At 42.8% G+C, this 20,217-nt stretch overlaps 1 protein-coding gene across 8 annotated transcripts in view; it reads right to left on the bottom strand.

Moving 5' to 3' along the window:
- Positions 1–20,217, bottom strand: part of IQCK (IQ motif containing K) — a 110,186-nt gene that overhangs the window by 29,229 nt on the left and 60,740 nt on the right. For 7 of the 8 annotated variants that reach the window (XR_012061146.1, XR_012061147.1, XM_072942695.1 and 4 more), the window contains exon 8: positions 2,932–3,043. Coding sequence is in view for 6 of the 8 variants with exons in the window: in XM_072942695.1 (XP_072798796.1) it covers positions 2,932–3,043 (112 nt within the window). In the remaining 2 variants the exon portion in view is untranslated. Of the gene's footprint in view, positions 1–2,931; positions 3,044–19,837; positions 19,948–20,217 lie in introns of those variants that run through there. The other variant, XM_072942699.1, reaches the window with a different exon arrangement.

Here is a 20,217-nt window from a genome sequence, read left to right as displayed (position 1 = left end):
CTTTTGACACTTAAATTGTCCCCGATTTGCCCAGTGAGGCTTCCTTCAAGCTGCAGCCTGTTTTCTTTCCCCACGTGGCCATCATTTTTCTGGCATAACCTGTTCTGCGCTCATTTTCTACTCTCCTTGCCCCAGCCCTGGAATGGACCGTTTCTCAAAAAATAAAAATCCTAATTCCATTTAGAATGAGAGGTGCTTAGGAACCAAGATCTGGGTACTACAAATGCTCATTGCTTCTAGGATTTTAAGTCAATAGCATTGGTATTTTCAGAAAGCTCCTGAGGGGATCCAAATGTGCAGCCAACACTGAGAATCGCCGTTTATGAAGAAGGGGCCCAGCCACCACCTAAGTGGATGACCATGGGAAGGAAAGGGCGAGAAGAAATTGCACCAGCCGGGCAGGAGTGAACCAATGCAGTACGCTTCAAACCACGAGTAAAGAGACATTAGTGGGCCACGAAATCAATTTACTGAATCATGTCCTGCGTTAAAAAAATAAAAAACTCAATAGAATAGAAAATGCCAAAGAGCATTCCATATAAGTCAATTTTTTCTTTAAGCTTTTGTTTTATTTATGTATATATGAAACCATCTGTAGATTCATATGTACTGGATTGTGACATAAAGCTATTTCTTAATGATTCACAGTCCAACAAGGTTGAGAGCTGCTGGCCTGAAGGAGAGTGCTGTGCTTTTCTCGCCTCTCTTAGCCAAGAGTGGGTGCTTCCCCCACCCAAGCCCTAAGACAAGGAAGGGAGCACCCAAGAGAACAACTCAGGAAGGCTGGGGGTGTCTCATTATCTGGCTGGGCATCTCCTTTAGGGCAGATGTGCATACACTTCACCCTCCTGTGCCTCTCTGGGCAGGTTCAGTGTGAGCTGGGGAGACGTGCTGGGGTGGAGAAAAGAGGGCGCTGGAGAAGTCTGCATGTCCACCATTGGCTTCCTCTGGGTCAAGTGGACCCTGGGAGGTGACATAAACTATCTTTCTGTTGTCCTGCTCCCCCCTCAGCAGGGCTAGCCATTGGGTAAGGAGACCCCAAGAGCAAAAGGCTGGGAGTGGACTAGCAGAGGTGGGACTTGGGGTGGTGGGGGAAGAGGGAGAGCCAGAGCCAGGTCCCTGCAGGGGAGGTGGGCCACCTGCCGTCTCCCCCGAGGAAGAACTCATACGAGATACAGGAGTCAGAGAGCAGCACGTGGATGCCTGCCCACAGGACATGCTGGCCAGGCAGCCTCTGCCAGAGAAACAGCAGCAGCGAAGAGAGGGTCACGATGGATGCCCTGGTATCTCTATACTTCCCCCCCAAAACCCACAGAAGGAGCAAGGGGCTTGGAAGAGGAAAGGACAGAGTTGGGAAAACAGACAGTTCTCTCCCCCACCGCCAACCCCACTGAGGCAGAGCAGAGGCAGGTGGGTAAGCATTAAACTGGATCTGAGATTGAGGTTTTTACCTGGGCCAAAATTTATGAAATCAGAACATCCTTAAAAGACATAAAATCCACCCAGTGTGCCATGAAGGGACTGGAGAGAGAGATTGGACAGAACAGGGTTGAAGACAGTTTCTGGGGAGAAAAGAAAACTTGTTTAGACTCCACCATGTTGAGATGGCTCAGTATACCGGTTCCTGGTCCCTTTAGGTGGGGCAACTGGGGAAGGCCCCTCTGAGGAGACAATGCCCCAGGGCCTGGAAAATGAGAAGAAGTGGCCACAGAACCGCCAAGGAAGGGTGATTTGGCAGAAAAGAAACAGAAAGTGCAGAGTCCCGTTGGCGGCGGCAGCGAGGAAGGCGTTCGCAGAACAAGAGATGGGAGAGGCTGCAGCCTAGTCAAGGGGGCAGGGACGGGAGGATGGGGAGGTAAGAGCATGGATGGTGAGAGCATGCATGGCCTGTAGCCAGCTAAGGTAGGTCTGATCTTTCTTCCATAGGTTTTCATAATTGTAAAGTACTGTGATTATTTAAAAGATTCCAACAGTGCAAGATTTCCCCTAGTCCAAATTCCTATAGGTAACTACCATTAATGTGTTCTCCCAGGCTGTGCAGACATCTGTTTCCATATGCCTATTTTTAATACGGATGAAAACTTAACGGTTCTGCAATTTCCTTCCATTTGATAATATATCATGAATCTCATCCTGTGTTGTTGGCTAAATAAATGATGCTAAATCCATACCACGCTGCCTCTCTCTGGAAGCTGATTGGAAGGACGTTCTGAGTTTGCTCCGTGTCAGGGTAGGTCATACATCAGAATGTACAGATGTACATGTAACAGAATGTAACGATGTAAAAACCCATTTTTAATAAAATGTGAATACATATTTAATCGCATCTTTCTGTACTGGGAACAGTACAGCAGGATGTGCACCAAAATATTAACAGTACTGGGACTTCTAATTTTTCCCCCCTTTCCTGACTATTGCTTTTCTAATTTTCCTACCACAAATACATAGTAATATAAAGTTTAAAAATAAAAAAGGAGGGAAGCAGATAGGACAAAATGGTGACATGTGACAGGTGATGGGTGCTTGTTCTGTTCTTCTTAGTACTTTAATGTGTGTGTGTGTTTAATTTCTCAGAAAAGGGGAAAGGACAGCATAAAGCGCCATTGAAGTTCAGATACAAAATCGACAACTTAGAAGAACTACCCACCACATGTGTCCAAAATGATGGGTTATTCCTGATGTCTTGTATCTTTAAAAAAAAAAAAAAAGACCCGCAGACATGTATCCTGACACTGAACGTGTCCCTGGGTGAGGGGAATGGCCATGCAAATTACATCGCATCACCTCTGACCTTCCAGAGCACAATCGTCATCTGCCGCCACCTCCCTACCCAAATTGAGTTCCATGCAGACACAAGGGCTTCTTCCCGAGTCTGCGATAAGAGCCAAGCTTTTCCTGCAAAAACTAAGGGCTGTGAATCAAGCAACTGACCTTTTTGTTCCTGTTTGGCCCAGAAAGCGTTGACTCGCTGGCGGATGTACTTGTCCTCGCGCAGTTTCTTCTGCCATTGCCGCAATCCTTGGATCTCAGGATCACAGCGAACCTGGAAAATCCCCGCAAAGCTTTCGTTCCCTTTCCACATACTTCTACACATTAGCTTGTTAACCCTGTGAGGAAAATCCTTTACGAACCACCTGGATGTACTTTTGATTCTAAATGAATGGTTGTTCTAAATGAATTATCTCTACCCCTAAAGTTTATGTAACATTTGAGAGTGAATGAGGTTGCATGAAGGTTTGCTATATTAATTAATAGTAGGCTGAGAACACTCTAGGTCTGTGCTGTCCAATAGGGATGTAACTACACGTGTAATTTTAAATTTCCTTGCAATCTCGTTTTACTATTTTTTAAATTATTTATTTATTAAGTAGTATTGACATACAGCATTATGTTAGTTTCAGGTGCACAATACAGTAATTTGACATTTAAATATACAAAATTATGAAATGATCACAATAAGTCTAGTAACCATCTGTCACCATACAAAATTATTACAGTATTACTGACTTTATTCCTTCTGTTGCATATTGTATCCCCATGACTTATTTATTTTGTAACTGGAAGTCCATACCTCTTAATCCCCTTCACCTATGTTTGCCCATCTCCTCCACTCATCTCCCCTCTGGCAACCGCCAATTTGTTCTGTCTTTGAGTCTGTTTCTGTTTTGTTTTGTTTTTCATTAGTTTTTTTTTAATTCCACATATAAGTGAAATCATACAGTATTTGTCTTTTGCTGTCTGACTTATTTCACTCAGCATAATACCCTTTAGCTCCATCTGTGTTGTCATAAATGGCAAGATATCGTTCTTTTTTATGGCAGAGTAATATTCCATTGTGTTGGCATACCCTGGAGATACTTTGAGTTCAGTCCCAGACCACTGCAATAAAGAAAATACTGAAATAAAGCAAGCAGCACAAATTTTTTGGTTTCCCAGTTTAAAGTTATGTTTACACTATACGTAATCTATTAAGTGTGCAATAACACGTCTAAAAAAGTACATATCTTAATTTAAAAATACAAAACAAAAAAACAATTACAGGAGTAACATCGAAGATCACTGATCACAAATTACCATAACAGATATAATAATAAAAAAAAGTTTGAAATATTGCAAGAATGACCGAGAATGGCACAGAGACATGAAGTGAGCAAATGCTGTTAGAGAAATGGCACCACTAGACTTGATCCACACAAGGTTGCCACAGATCTTCAGTTTGTAAAAAAAAAAAAAAAAAAAAAACACAGTATCTGCAAAGTGCAAGAAAGCAAGGTCTGCCTGTGTGTGTATACATACCACACGTATCACGTCTTCTCTATTCATTCATCTATCAGTGGACACTTCAATTGTTCCCTGTCTGGGCGACTGTATTTACTGCTGCATGAACACAGGACTGTATATATCTTTCTGAATTAGTGTTTTTGTTTTCTGAGGGTAAGTACCCAGAAGTAGAGTTGCCAGATTATATGGTATTTCTAGTGCAGTCTCATTTTAAAATGTGAAATAAACTAACAAGATTATTTTTAAGAATATATTTTATTTAACCTAAAAGGTCCAAAATAATATCACTTCAACATGTAATCAATGTAAAATATTATTTATGAGGTACTTTACTTTTTTTTTCCATACTAAGTCTTCAACATCTGGTGTGTACTTTATACTTACAGCACATCTCAAGTTGCACTAGACACATTTTAAGTGCTCAATAGCCACATACAGCTGGTAGCTGTTGTACTGGACAGCAGAGTTCTAGATTAATCAGAGTTGATATGTTAACCACAGCTTCGTTCGATTGACTGAGTGCCTACTGCATACTGGACATTGGGAATTAAGAGAGAATTGATGGTGACTGTAATAATAGTTATTTTAAATTATTACTACGGCTCATATTTATTGAACACTTATGTCCCGGGCATTGCTTAAGTGTTTTACAAATGTTAAAAACCAAAACCAGGCAGGAATGATTATCCCCATTTTACAGATAAGGAAAGTGAGCTTAAGTGGTTTGCTGAGTCTCAGAGCTAGGAAATGGTGGAGCTGGGATTCAAACATAGGTAGACTGTTCCAGCTTCCCTCGAGGGACTTAAGAGTCAAGGAGGAGACACAGAGTACACAGGAGCAAGGCCACCAAGGTGTGGTAAGAGTAAGGATGTCCGTGAGGACACGGGAACAGAGGGGGCCTGGAGCTCAGCCTGGAGAGGTCAGCAAACAGCCCAGATGGCCTCTGGGCTGAGTGTGGAAGGAAGAACTGTAGTCGGCCATAGAGAGGAGGCTGGTGGAGGGCAATGGTGTTCTGGGGAGACACACCAGCTTGCGCAAAGATGCAGATGGGTGACCCAGTCCTGGGTGACCTGGGACTCTAAGGCGAAAAAGCAGTAGAGACACAGAAACACCACAGCTGCTCACACGCTCCCCTTCCTGCTTCCTCCCCTCCTTCTCCACTTCCCGGGGGAGATGCTCCTCACAGGGCGGTTCCAGCACTGGAAGTGAGTGACCTTCATATTTTATATATATTTTGAAAGAGAAGTTAAAGTCCCAAAGCACGCTGTGAGCCATCATGAGAAACACGTCCTCAGGAGAATGGTCTCCTGGCTCAGCTCTTTGGATGAACTACTAAACACAGCCACTTGGGTGGGGGGGTTCCTTGTTTAATGGGCTCTACTCATTTCAAATGAGGAGTAGCTTTACACTCTGGGGAAGAGCTACCTATACTGGAATTAGGATGTGGAATTGCGGGGTGAGGCAAGTATCACACATTGCACACTCAGATCAGCGTATCCCTTCCTAGGCGTGGTCCTGTCTATCCAGGGGTCATCGGTGCCCAAAATGGTGACCTGCTTGCCCTCGTCTTCTTGAAGCCACAACCCAGACAGGCTGGGCTGACAGTCAGGAACTGATGTCCCAGCCGCTGGGAGAGACGCAGGACGAACTGAAGCAGAATGGAACGCTCATGTACCTGCAGGACCCAGTATTTAGGGAAAGTGAGTAAAGGGGGGCCCAGGGAGAATGCAAATGGGAGAACACAGGCTTGTCTGCAGGGGCCAGCTGCCCCCAGCTCTGCTGATCCAAGTGATGCCACCAAGCCAGGGCCTACCTCCTGCTTTTCCGGGACACCACTGGGTCTTCTGACTTCCTACTCTGGTTACTGGGATCCAAGCTTCCTGCTGTGATCACTGCAATTCAACTTTGAACTCAACTTTTTAGAGTCAGCCACACACCCACCTCCCCACGACACAAACACAGTCCCCAAAAGAGCTAGACTGAGTTGAGTTTCACCATCAACCACCTCACAGCCCCAGAACCACCGCCATCCCCTTTCGCTCCTCCCTCATCTGTAGAGAGTCTCCCGCTTCCTTCTCTTGGAGTAGTTTGACTCTGGGGAGACTTGTTGCCCTTCCCTCCCACTGGGTTTTCATCAGAGTCACCAATCACCCCAATTAAAAAAAAATTATGGTACAATGCACATAACAAAATCTACTATTTTAACCAATTTAAAATGTACACTTAAGTAGCATCGATACATTTACAATGTTGTGCAACCATCCCCGCTATCTAGTTCCAGACAATTTGCATCCCCTTAAAGGAAACTGCACCGCATTAAGCGATCACTCACTGTTCTCCCTTCCCCCAGCCCCCAGCGTCCAGGAGTCTACTTTGTCTCCACGGTGTCTTCTTAGCCTGTAGATCCTATCTCTGCAGATTTGCCTATTCTGAACATTTCATATAACAAGTAGCTTTTTGCGTCTGGGTTCTTCCACTTAGCATATAATATCTTCAAGATTCATCCACATTTTAACATGTCTCAGTGCTTCTTTCCTGAATGTGGCATAGTCATACCACATTTTGTTTATTCATTCATCAGTTGATGGACATTTGAGTTGTTTCTACCTTTTGGTTATTGTGAATAGAGCTGCTATGAATATCTGTGTATGAGTTTTTGTTTGAGCACTTATTTTCCTTTTTTTTTTTTTTTTACGGTATATACCTAGGAGTGGAATTGCTAGATCATATGGTAATTTTATGGATAGCTTCTTGAGAAACCACCAATTGTTTGTCACAGTGGCTGCGTCATTTTATATTCCCACCAGCAATATATGAGGGTTCTAATTTCCCCACATCCTTGCCAACACGTGTTATTTTCCACTTTAAAAATTATTATCACAGCCATCCTATGGGGTATGAAATGGTATCTCACTGCTTTTTTGATTTGCATTTCCCTAATAACTATGACACTGAGCATCTTTTCATATGCTTGTTGGCCAGTTGGTATGTCTTCTTTGGAGAAATGTCTGTTTAAGTTCCTTGCCCTTTATGAAATTGAGTTGTTTGTCTTTTTACTATTGAATTTTAAGAATTCACTGTATACCCGGGATACTAGCCCCTTATCAGACATAGGATTTGCAAATATTTTCTCCCATTATGTAAGCTGTCTTTTCACTCTCTTGATGGTGTCCTTTGATGCGCAAAATTTTTAATTTTGAAGAAGTCCAATTTCTCTATTTTTCTTTGTTGTTTGTGCTTTGGGTTTCATATTTAAGAAACCATTGCTGAATCCAAAAGCATAAAGATTTACTTCTGTGTTTTCCTATAAAAGTTGTATAGTTTTAGCTCTTCTATTTAGCTCTCTGATTCATTTTGAGTTAATTTTTGTGTATGGCATAAGGTTAGAGTCCAACTGAATTCTGCGTATAGACATCCAGTTTTCCCAGCACCATTTGTTAAAGAGACTATTATTTCCCCATTAAATCGTCTTGGTACCCTTGTCAGAAATCAACTGACCACAGGTGTATGGGTTCATTTCTGAACTTTCAATTCTTCCCAAAGTGGGGTTCAAGTTAAAATGTATTGATTTTCTAAATAAGGTATAGAGATTGTGAATAAAGCTTAATTATCAAATCCTAACATATGTAATACTGCTTCCAACTTAGTATATGAGTTACTTCCAAAAATGCTCATCACAGCTGGATTGAAAGAGTATTTTTTTAAATGTGGCGATGGTGTTACTACATTACAGGTCTATTGGAAATCCAAAGAGACTTGCCTTTGAGGAATTTTGGAACAAGCAGCCAAATCTATTCAGATCCAGATCCATCACTGAAATATGGAAGTACAGTTGATCCTTGAGCAATATGGGTTTGAACTGCGTGGGTCCACTTCTGCGATTCGGTATTACACAGTCCATGGTTGGTTGGACCCATGAACATGAATCCAGATACTGAGGGACAACTATGGGACTTGAGCTTCCTCTCATTTTGGTATTTGCCCAGGTCCTGGAACCAGTCCCCCACAGATACCAAGAGATGACTGCTTTTTTTTTTTTTTTCAGTTTTAAAGCAAGAATAACCACTTAAAAGTGGTAGGGAGCCAAGCCTTGACAAACTTGCCATCATGAACATCCTTTAGCCTTTTCCCTTCCTGAATTAGTTTCCCAAGAGTTCAGCTGTCTTCTAGAAGGGTCCTCTCATGGGTTTTTATAACTAGGAATCTTAAGGAGAAATGTTGGGGTTGGGGTGATCTCAATCCCTTCCCTTCTAGAAAGTTCCTAGGTTCTTTATGCAAACTGATCCAATGCACCCTAGAGCTCTATTCACCAAGAAGAATCTGAAGAATTGGAGAAACTCATGAAAAATAAAGTTCTTCCTATTACTTCCTCTCCCTTTTAAGAAAACTACACAAGTGAATTGTTTTTCCAAAATGAAGACTGTTTCCCTGTTTCCAGCTGAACTTATAAATGAAAGCTACTCTTGCTTAAAAGAATTTGTCTATAAATATATATTTTTTAAATTATATATACATACAAAGTACTGCATATGTATCTACCTATAAATTATAAAGTTATACAAATTTCAGAGAATAAAAGTGACCCTGTATTTATGTCTTAGAACGTAAGGTAATCCCCCCAAATCTTTTAAATTATAAACCAATGTTTTTACAGTGTTTCCTGAAGTCTTATTAAGATTAGGTACCTTCAATATCTCTGTCTCGGATAGGAAGGTTATCAGCTGTGGTCTGAGCAAGCCCAAATCCTCCCGGGGGGCCAAAAAGAGGGTTATCCACAACTTTCCCAGAGTCTTCTGTTTGTCAGGATTCAAACACACAGAATTCCTCACGTTTCTGCACTGTGATGACTGATACTCTTAATGAGAATAAACCTGAAGGATCTTCTGAATCACTAAAGAAAGGTTAGCAATAATTATATTCAGCAAGTTGACTATGTTTTATTACAGTCAAATTCTTTCTTAAAGTTTGGAAGGACACACAAGGAGTGTGGGTTCCTCTCGGGAGAAAGTGGAATTGGTGAGGGGTGGGAACTTTCACTTTTCACTCCATATTTTTCTGGATTGAATTGTTTGGGATGTTTACAATGAGCATATATATTTTATTTTTTTAGGAATACAAGTGTTTAAATTTTAAGTGACCGGCTGCTGAGAGGCAAACAAGAGTTCTTTAACTTCAAAATAATTGATGGATTTTTGCTACAATCCCTTGAACTCTCAATTATCTAAATATTCAACAAACAGAAACACTCATTTCCCCATCATCCTGGAAGCCTGCAGCTGTTCTCAGGGTTCTCTTTCTGCTGACCAGGTTAGGGTGATCTTCCTCTGTGTGGAAGATACCCCTTATTTTTCCCTTGATTTCCTTCATTTCAAACTGAGGACTGCTGTTTACCAGTGCAGGATATAGCAGCTTTGTTAGTTAACTTCTCATTACCAGGAAAGCCTGGATCCCTAGAGAATGCTTTTGTGAGCCCTGGGGAAAGCATGCACCCATTGAAGGGGGATAATCCCGGTCATTATTGTCATGATTAGGGAATCAGTTTAAATGGCGGTGGTTGTGCCAATCAGCAAATACCACAGAGTGCAGTGTAATGTTTTAACACATAAACAATCTCGTTGCAAACAAAGGCTCCCTTATGCATGGCTTTCTACTTTTACTTCTTTAAATGACCACGTGGAGTCCATCTGCTCTTCTAAGACAGGCACACTGAGTAGTATGCACATTACTATGAACTTGACCTTGGGTAAGACCAGGAAGAAGGTGCCAGTATGTGGATATAGATTTTTTTTTGAATGCCCATGAAGAGAGCAAGCCCTAAGAGTTCTCATCACGAGGAAAAATATCCTTTTTCTATTTTTAAAATTTTATATCTCTGTGAGATGACAGATGTTCACTAAACTCACTGTGGTCATCATTTCATGATGTATGTAAGTCAAATCATTATACTGCACACCTTAAACTTATATAGTGCTGTATGTCAGTTATAGCTCAATAAAACTGGGGGAAAAAAACAGAAATAAAATCCCCCCCCCAAAATGCCCATGAACCAATCAAATTCTCCCAATTATATATGATTCCAATGAAAGCCAGTATGGGGTAGCATATTGGTGAAAAAAGGCAACTCTGGATCAGAAAGCCTGAAGCGGCCTCTCAGCTTTGCAAATTACAAGCTGAGAAGCCTTCAGCAAGATGCTTAAAACTCTCCGAGGCTCCATTTCCTCATCTGCAAATATTTCCTTCACTGGGCTGGCCTGAAGACAAGATGAGGTACTGTCTGGCACATTGTAAGCCCTTAATGTGTTAGCGATGTCCTAACTCAATTAACAAAGTAATGAGAATAGTTTGAATTCAGCTCTGAGGTTGCCTCCTACAATTTAGGATACGGAGCCGCTCAGGACACGCCGTTAGGGTACGGAGCCAAGAGGCTGAAGAGCCAATGATGCATAAAATTGAAAGTGGGGCCTTCTCCCAAGGGTTTACAAATTATTGAATACATAAAGGATTTCATAGTCGGGTAACTTTAGGCACTGGTCAGCTGGAGAGAGGTGATGGGGCTGTGAGCGGTGGGCAGGCAGGGAAGGAAGGGAGGCTGCCTGCGCCTCTGACATCACCCCGCATGGATCTGTGCTTTTGAACTCCTCTTAGCTCGGTTGTTTAACTCTCTTCTTGGCAAAACAGACAAAAACATAGCAATAGCTATCCTCTCTGGATGATTCCCTGGAGTTTTTCTAATTGCTTTGGAGGAAGGTACTTAACATATTTCAGTTGCTGCTAAGATGCTGCGAAGTAACACGGCGGACAGCCCTTCAGCATCGCTCACAAGAGTAAACCTCCAACTTCACTCTTTGTAAGGTGAGGCATGTGTGAGATGCCTCAGGAGGTTCTTACCACATCTTTGCCATGGCTGGACATCCTAATGATTATCCCGAAGGCAGATTCCAACAAAAAGGAAGTATATGTTTGTGAAATATCTTTTAATTACCTACTGAAATATTCAGAGTTCCCAACTCTCTCATGAATTCCATTTTCTCTCTGTAAATAGGCTTAGCGACTTCTCTGATCTCTGGCAAAACAAAACCAAGTTGGTTTCATTCTGACTTTCAGCTTGGTTGTGAGTGTTCCTTATTGTCTTTAGGAACTAATTATAAAAACCTGCAGAAAGCACACATTTCCTGGTATTGTACAAGTGTTACAGATATTCATCTGTGGTATGACAGTATGCCTCTTAGGAGTTACTCGGGGTTTTTAGGGAGGATTACAAGTGTGTTCTAGAGCCGCATTTTTATTTTTAAATGTTTTTCTTCCACTTTTGTTGAGATATCATTGACATACGGCACTGTATACGTTTAAGGTGTACAGAATAATGATTTGACTTACATACATCATGGACTGATGACCACAGTAAGATTAGTGAACATCCATCATCTCAAATAGATATAAAATTAAAACAGAAAAAAATGTTTTCCTTGTGATGAGAACCCTTAGGATTTACTCTCTTAACAACTTTCATATATAACATAGGGTAGTGTTAATACTTATCATATTGGACATTACACCCCTTGTACTTATTTATCTTATAACTAGAAGTCTGTACCTTTTGGCCACCTTTATTCAGCTCCCCCTCCCCCCACGCCCCATCTCTGGTGATCACAAATCTGGTCTATTTTTCTATGAGATTGTTTTTGAAGTATAGTTAACCTACAACACTATGTTATTTCCTGTTACCCAACATAATGATTCCATATTTCCATGCATTTCATAATGATCACCTTGGTAAGTCTTGTTATGACCTGTCATCATACAAAGATGCTACATAATTATTGACTGTGTTCCCTATACTGTACATTTCACACCCCTGACTTACTTATTTTGCAGCTGGAAGGTTTTACCTCTTTATCTCCCTCACCTATGTCTCTCCTCCCCCCACAATCTCCTTCCCTCTGGGGACTGCCTTTCTGTTCTCTGTACTATGATTCTGTTTCCATTTTGTTATGTTCATTTGTTCGTTTTTTAGATTCCACATAGAAATGAAATCATACAGTATTTGTCTTCTGTCTGACTTATTTCACTTCGCATGATAACCTCTAGGTCCATCCATGCTGTCACAAATGGCACGATTTCCTTTTTTTTAGAGCTGAGTTGTCTTCGAGGGTCTATGTACACCACATCTTCTTTGCTCATTCATCTACTGATGGACACGGGTTGTATCCATTAGAGTGGCATTTTAAAAACAGTGGGTAACAGCACACTAGTGAGTAGTAAATTCAGTTTCGTGGGTTGGGAATAGTATTCTTTTAACGTTTAATCCAACAGAAAGTAACAGTTATTCCTTTATCAATAAGGATCCATCTACCTCTAATAATGTTTTTAGTCTCAAAGTCTGTTTCATCTGATGTTGATAACACACGATCCAGTTTCCCTTTGGTGGATACGTGTGTTGTGTATCTGTTTCCATCTCTTGACTTTCAGCTCTTCTCGGTCATTTTTTGTGCTGCCTGTATCTCTAGCATGGAGGTAGATTTCTTTTTAATCCAGTCTGACAGTCAGAGAAGAGCTTATTCTATGTGCCTTTATTGTGATTAGTAACATGTCTGTAGGATCTCTCTCACTTTTTCTTTTTTAAAAATCTTTCATGCTGCTATGTCTTTTTTTCCCTTTTGCGCTTCCTACTGCATTAGATTTTCTGTATTCCATTTTTCCCTCTACTGATTTGTTATTTCACATTCTATTTTCTTTAATGTGTTGTAATAACGTGATAAACACCATAAAGTGAAAACGAATCTATCCAGCCTCCCCTCAAACAATTACAAGGACTTAGAACACTTAACTCCAGTCCTCCTACTCTCAACTATCATACGACTGTTGTCTAACATTTCCATTTCCCCTCGTTTCTCCCCTGTTGATGAGCATATGTGTATATTTGTGGGCACCATATATTACATTGTGTCTACATGTTGATTTGTGTTATATTTGTGAGTTAATAATAGTCAGTGCCTACAGACTTATCAGCTTCCTCATTCGCCGTTGTTTCTTGCCCCCCACCCCCATTCTACCTTATGGGTTCCTCTTCCTTCTAACGGAAGAATTTCATTTAGTAGGTCTTTCAGTGAAAGATGTGTATTAAAATGTATTTACCCTTGCTCTGAATGATAATTTAGTGGGGCATATAATTCGAGGTGGAATGTTACTTTCCCTTAAGATGAGATGATGATACACTGCGCTGTTGGCTGGCACATACCACAGCTGATTAGAAGTCTTAGCACCATTGTTTTCCCTTTGTAGGTGATCCTTCCTTAAAGATAGCTTTAAGGCTTCTTTGCTTTTGGCATTCCACAGTTTCACCATGAAGCACTTTGGTGCAGTTCTGTCCTCATTTATCTAGTTCAGGATTCACGTTTCCCCAACTTTGGAATATTCTCATTCAGTATCTGTGGGAATGTTACCTCTCCCCGATTCATCCTATTGTCACCTCTCAAATTCGTATTAGACTTACATTGGACCTTCTCATTCTTTGTCTCAGTGCTTCCCCACACGCCCCATCTCTTTCTCTCTGCTGCATTCTGTCTCCCAGATCTGTCTCCCAGCTTACTAATGACTCCTCCAGCTGTGTCTATCCGCCATTTAACTCACACCCAAAATACGGTCTGTATCAGCATCACCTGGGATCATGATAGAAATGCAAATTCACAGGCTCCACTTGAGACACATGAAGGCAGAACTGTACAGAGAGTGGGGCCCAGGAATCGCGGGTTCAGTCAATTCTCCAGGGGACTCTGATGCTCACTGAAGTGAGACAGGCACTGCTTTAGCCCGCTCACAGCATTGTTTTCATTTCTACAGGTTGTACATTGTTCTTTTTCAAATCTGATCCCCCCCTTTTTTTTTTCTTACTGTCCTGTTCTTTCAGCAAGGTTTATATTCCCTTTAAATTTTTTTTTTTTTACTAAATCTCTATAATCATCTTAAACGTACTTATTTCATAGTCTCAAATTGATACCCTTGGGGGCCTGGATCTTCCAGCTGGTGGTATTTACTGACTCCCCCCTTCCTCGTTGGTTTATTTTTTATTATGAACTCATAATCACCGAGGGCCCTACTTCCAGTTCCAAGTGTGCCCAGGTCTGAGGTCATATCTTTTATCCAGCGGTCAGTAAACTTTTTTTTTTTTTTTTTTTTTGGTAAAAGGTCAGACAGTAAATATCTTTTGGCTTTATGGGCCATAGAGTCTCTGTCCCAATGACTCAACTCCACCATTACAGCACATAAGCAGCCAGAGCCAACTTGTTTAAAAACATGGGCATGACTGTGTTCCAATAAAACTTTATAAAAACAGACAGTGGGCCAGACATGGTCCACAGGCTCTCGTCTGCCAGCCCCTGCTCTTACCCTTGAGTGAGCACTAGAGGCCCACAGCTCCCCATATTGCCCCTTTCATCTCTCTGGGTGTATTTCATAAATATTGTTTGAAGACTGTTTCCCTAAACTACCTGATGATACTGAGATCACTTAGGGCATTTGTTTAAAAAAGCATCCCAGGCTCTTGCCCTGGAGGTTCTGATTCAGTCCACATGAGGTTGGAAAAAGACATCAGTGTGTTTAGTAAGAACCTCAGATGACCTAATGATTTGAAAAGTTTGGGAAACTCGCCCTAATGGAAGAGAATGTGAAGAATGAACTTAATGTTACAAGACTGTACAACTCAGTCTCGGTGCTTACTCATGCGATGCCACGTTGATTACTGTAAATCCTTAAAATCGGAGTCAGGAAGGACCGCTCGGCCCATTAGCGTGCGGTCAGGAGGCAGGGTCTGACTCAGGAAGGGCAGCTGCTTTTTGGTGGGGTGATCTTTCCAGTGCAATTCTAGAAAGGCCTTCTCCCAGGAAGCCGCACATATGTTGCTTAAGTCCCATTAATAATAAAGCCACATCACAATACATACTTGGAAAAAAAACAGAATTTCCCCCAACAGTTCCGTGATGACAGTTGAGATAAAGTTCATCCAACTTTTCCTGGTACTTGTTTACCCGCATAATCAGGGAATGAATAAGTTGCAAAAGCATTCAATGAACTTTCCAGTGATTTATAGGATTAAATTACAGCCAAGTTTGCTAAGCCACAGACCATATTATTTATTGCACAATGCTTTGACTCTTCCTTACCATTAATGCCAGAGCTGACATTTATACGTGGTTACAACTGCACAGATCCTTTGAAGGTGCAGTCAAGGTTGAGAGCCGCTGCTCTGAAGGGTGGGCACTCGGCCCCTCCACCACTGGCTCCCAGAGTGCCGGCCCCCAACTGGTAGCATCAGCCTTATCTGAGAACTAGTTTGAAATGCCCCGCTCCGGTCCTCCTGACTCAGGTACAGTGGGGTTAGGGGCCCAGCAATCTGTATGTTATCCGGCCTTCCAGATAACTCTGATTCAGGCTAACATTTGAGAACTGTTGTCCCTGGATCCCTGCCTGCCTTGAAACCTTTGCCAGTCTCCTCATTAAGTGGGGTAGTTGATCCCCCCTCTCTGGAATCTGGGCGAGCCCCGGGGCCTGCTCTGACCAGTAAAGTAATTGAAGTGCGGCTGTGCCGGTTCCGGAGGCGAGGCCTCCACAAGTCTTGAAGCTTCCATTTCTGCCCCATTGGAATGTTTCTTCCATAATGTAAGGAAGCTGGACTGGAGGATGACAGGCTACACAGAGAAGAACTGAAGTGCCCCAGCCAGGGGCAGCACCAAGGCCCCAGACCTGTGCATGAGGCCACCCTGGACCTTCTAGTGCAGCCCAGGAGCTCTTCCAGGGGGCAGAAAACCAAATCAAGGCCAAGAAGCGCTTACTGCAGGGGGTGCAGATGAGGCTGGAGCCTGAGCCCCGGGATGGAGCTGTGCAGGGGCTCCCACAGCCAACACTCCTGAACGCAGTATTTATCACCGAATGCACCGACTGAATGCAGTCACACAAGTGAGTCGGGGAGAAATTAGCAGAGGAACAACCCGGCTGACCCACAGAAGCATGAAAAATAATCAACAGCTATGATTTTAAGTCACTGAAGGGACTAAGGTGGAGCTGTGCAATTTACCCTAAGCTTTGCCTTGAAGGGAAACTGGTTAGCCCTTTGAAGAAAATGTCTCTAGGGAAGTTGGGAACTTGGCCGGTCCTAATTGCCAGGCAGGGTGCTGGGTGCCTCCTGTGCAGGGCTGGCTCCGGGCCTTGCCTGTGCAGTCATACAGGCCCTGTGCTTCGAAGGGCTTCACACTTGTTTTAATGTTCTGGGTCACCATCCGGAAATTCTTAATAACTCTGAACAAGGGGCCCTGCAGATTGTGTAGCCAGTCTTGCTAAATGCAGTTTTTTGGGGTTTTTTTTTCATTTATTCCCCACAACAATCCCAGGAATGGGTTTATCAGCTTTTGTCACATATTTGGGGTATGTTGTGAGCAAATAAAAGGGGGTGGTGTGGTGTGTTGCAGACAGTCTGGCAAGTTGGCAAGCACTTTTGGGGGCATATTAAGGAAAATCCCCTTGCCGATAAAACCCAAAGTATATTTAAATAAATACAGGACCAGGCAGGGGGAAGGGAAGGGCCTGGCCTGGGAAGCTGGGCCCCAAGCAGCCCAAACTCACTATTTATAGTGCTGTGGCCTATTTCGGCCTGCCGGGTGGCCCTGAAAATTGCTCTGAGACCTGAGCCTGCAAACGGATGATGGAAGCCAGGCGCCTTCGTTCTGGGGTATGGCTGGAATCATGCTGGGCACAGACAAAGGTCTTTCTGATGAGCTCAAGGACATTTTGAAAAACAGGATTTTCCTTGAGAGGATATTCTTTGCCAGGGATTTTTTTTTTTTTTTAAATTAAGTTAAACCAGCAGGAAATGGTCAGGAGTATAGTCTTAGGGAAGAAAATGCATGGATCAGATCAAGTCAACAGGGAGCTAACAGTTAGCCAGGCACTGTGCTGAGCACTTGACGTGCACCATCTCATTTAAACCTCTGAACAAGGGGCCCTGCAGCACTGTTACTATCCCCATGAGGACAGATTCCGCCAGAGTGAATGATGCAAGAGACAGACACTAGGACAGCAGGGTCTGATCACCTAATCTTGGAAGTAACACACCATTTTTCTGCCACGTTCTACTGGTCACACATCTCTACCCTGGTACATCTGTGGGAAGGGACTCCCCAGGAAAGTAAATACCAGGAGACAGAGATCCCTGGGGAGTCACTGCGGATGATGAAAAGTAAGTCAGACTGTGTCACTCCTCTGCTGAAAGCCCTATGATCACGTCTCATCAGAGTCAGACTGAAAAATCTCAAGTCCCATCATCCTGATGAGAGCTCACAGTTGACTCAACAGCATCTGATCCCTGAGTACTCTCTCCCCTTCTTTCCGTCATCCCCGGCTCACTTTAATCAGCCACATTGATGCTCTTGTTGGTCCTCAGATACACCCAGTAACCTCCTGCCCCTGCGGGCCTTTGCATGTGCTTTTCCCTCTTCCTAGAATGTACTTCATTCATATCTCTGCTCAAATCACACCTTCTCAGAGAGGCTTTCCTTGACCAAAAACCACCAGCTGAATTGGTAACCTCTGTTATTCTCCAGCCCTTTAGTTGGCTATATTTTGCTTCATGATATTTATCTGTAGTAGACAATGTACAGCCTGTAATATACTTCTCAGCCCCACTGACGCTGGGCCTGGCCACATGACTTGCTTTGGCCAGTGGAATGTGTGGGCAAGCAGCGTGCACCCTTTCCCAGCATCCCTCAAGACTCACTGTGTGTGTTTCACTCACCCATCCCTTTGAGGGCTTTTGAGCTCTGCTGTAAAAAGAACATAGCCCTGGTAGCCTACTGATCTCAGAAGAATGACAGACTCTAGAACGAAATTGAGTATAACCCAACAGCCTGAAGCCGAATGTAGCCAAACCCAGCCTAGAGCAGCTGAAACATAGGTGATCTGCAGACAAGGGAGGAAGATATATAAAGCCACTGAGTTTGGGGATGGTTTGTTAAGCAGCATTACTGTGACAATAGCTAACTGATACACTTCTTGACATTACATTACATATTTATATTTATCTGTTTACAGTTTATTGCAAGAGTGCAACCTCCATGAGGGAAGGGACTTGGTCTTATTCCCTGCAGTACGTCCAGCATGTAGACCAACGCCTACCTGCTGCATAGTAGGTATTCCATAAATACTAGTGAATGAATATCAGTGAGTGAATTATCTAATTATAGACCCTGCTTGCTTAACTTTTATGCTAGGCTGCCTTCATAGTGCTAAAATTTGCAAAGTATTTTTAAAAACTGTCTTGATGAGGAGCTCTACGCAGCATACCCTTCACAAGGAAAATGGGACTCACACTGAGCTGTCGGTCTTGTCTCTGTGCCAGGTGCCATCCCTCTTTACCTGGGCCATATCTGAAGCCATTCAACCAGCCCCTGCCTGAGAGAGGAAGCCCTACCTTCAACGACACTGGCTCACCTGGTTGGGCGGCTGTCCCCAGAGGAAAGCCAGAGAGATGGCTAAATGACACACACAAAGGGAGGAAGTACACCCTGCCCCCTGCCTGGAACAGCTGCTCCAGGAGACACCCCTCTCTGCAAAGGAGGAAGAGGAAGTCAGGAAAGCTGCAAAGCTGACCAACAATCTGGGGACACCAACACTCACGAGAAAGCAGAAGGAAAAACTGTTGGGACTTGCTGAGGAAATAAAAGTCAACACTAACTCAAGTGAACTCCTAACTTCTTCAGTCCTGCTGTCTCGGGGGCTCACGTTAGGTTGGGAGTATTCTGAATGAGAATATGTTTGGCCAAATTCCTCCCCGCCAGCTACATGAGAAGTGTGTTTTCTTTAAAACACGAATTCTAAGAATAGATCTACGTGGGCTGATGTGGAAGGCTATCCTCAATGCTATATGAAAAAGCAAGAGGCAGGCTGTGGACTGTGAGCCAGTGTTTAGAAAAATACATATCCAGTATTTACCAAAAGTGCAATAAATATACATAAATGTTCATATATACAATGGAAAAAACACTGAAAAAGACACACACCGAACTGTCAACAGTGGTTTCATCTGGGAAACAGGATTAGAGCAAGACAGGACTGGAGGTGTCACATTTCACTTTGAACTACTTGTTATGAACTGTATTCCCCCCACCCCCCAAATCCATATGCTGAAGCCTGTACCCACAATGAGGTGGCATTAGTGGGTAGAGACTTTAGGAGGTGACTGGGGTTAGATGAGGTCACAAGGGTGGGGTCCTCATGGTGGGATTAATGATTGGTCCTGGAACATCCAACCAGTAGGTAGCAAAGTTGATTCCAGTTCATCAGTGGGCATGTCACCCAGGGGCTTTAAAAAACGCCCATCTCCTGTTCTCACCATGGAGATGAGACTCTCAGGAGAATGATGCCCTGGGGATTCAAATTTTAAAATAAAATCTTTCCACAGATGACAGACACATAGTGAGTTTGAGACCATTAAAACCCATAAATAAGCCAGTCCTATGTTACTCACATGTGTTTATTTATCACCAGGGTGAAGGATTCCCTCGTTATTGGAGGTCTGTGGTGGAACACTTGGCAACAATAAAAAGGAAGGGGCTTCCAACAGATAAACAGGTTTCTACTGTAGAGCACAGGGAACTCTATTCAATATCTTACAGTAACCTATAATGAAAAAGAATATGAAACGAAATATATGTATGTGTATGTATGACTGAAACCTTATGCTGTACACCAGAAACTGACACAATACAGTAAAGTGACTATACTTCAATACAATCTCCTGGAATCTCAAAAAAAAAAAAAAAGGGAAGGGGCTTCTGACACATGCAACCACATGGAAGACCTTCAGATGCATCAGGCCAAGTGAAAGAAGTCAGACTCAGAGGCTACATATTTTATGATTCATTTGTATGACATTCTGAAAAGGCAAAC

The sequence above is a fragment of the Vicugna pacos genome, chromosome 18 (genome assembly GCF_048564905.1).
Source record: "Vicugna pacos chromosome 18, VicPac4, whole genome shotgun sequence".
NCBI lineage: Eukaryota > Metazoa > Chordata > Mammalia > Artiodactyla > Camelidae > Vicugna > Vicugna pacos.
Note: the sequence above shows the minus strand (reverse complement) of the source record. Positions and strands in the feature narration are given on the sequence as shown.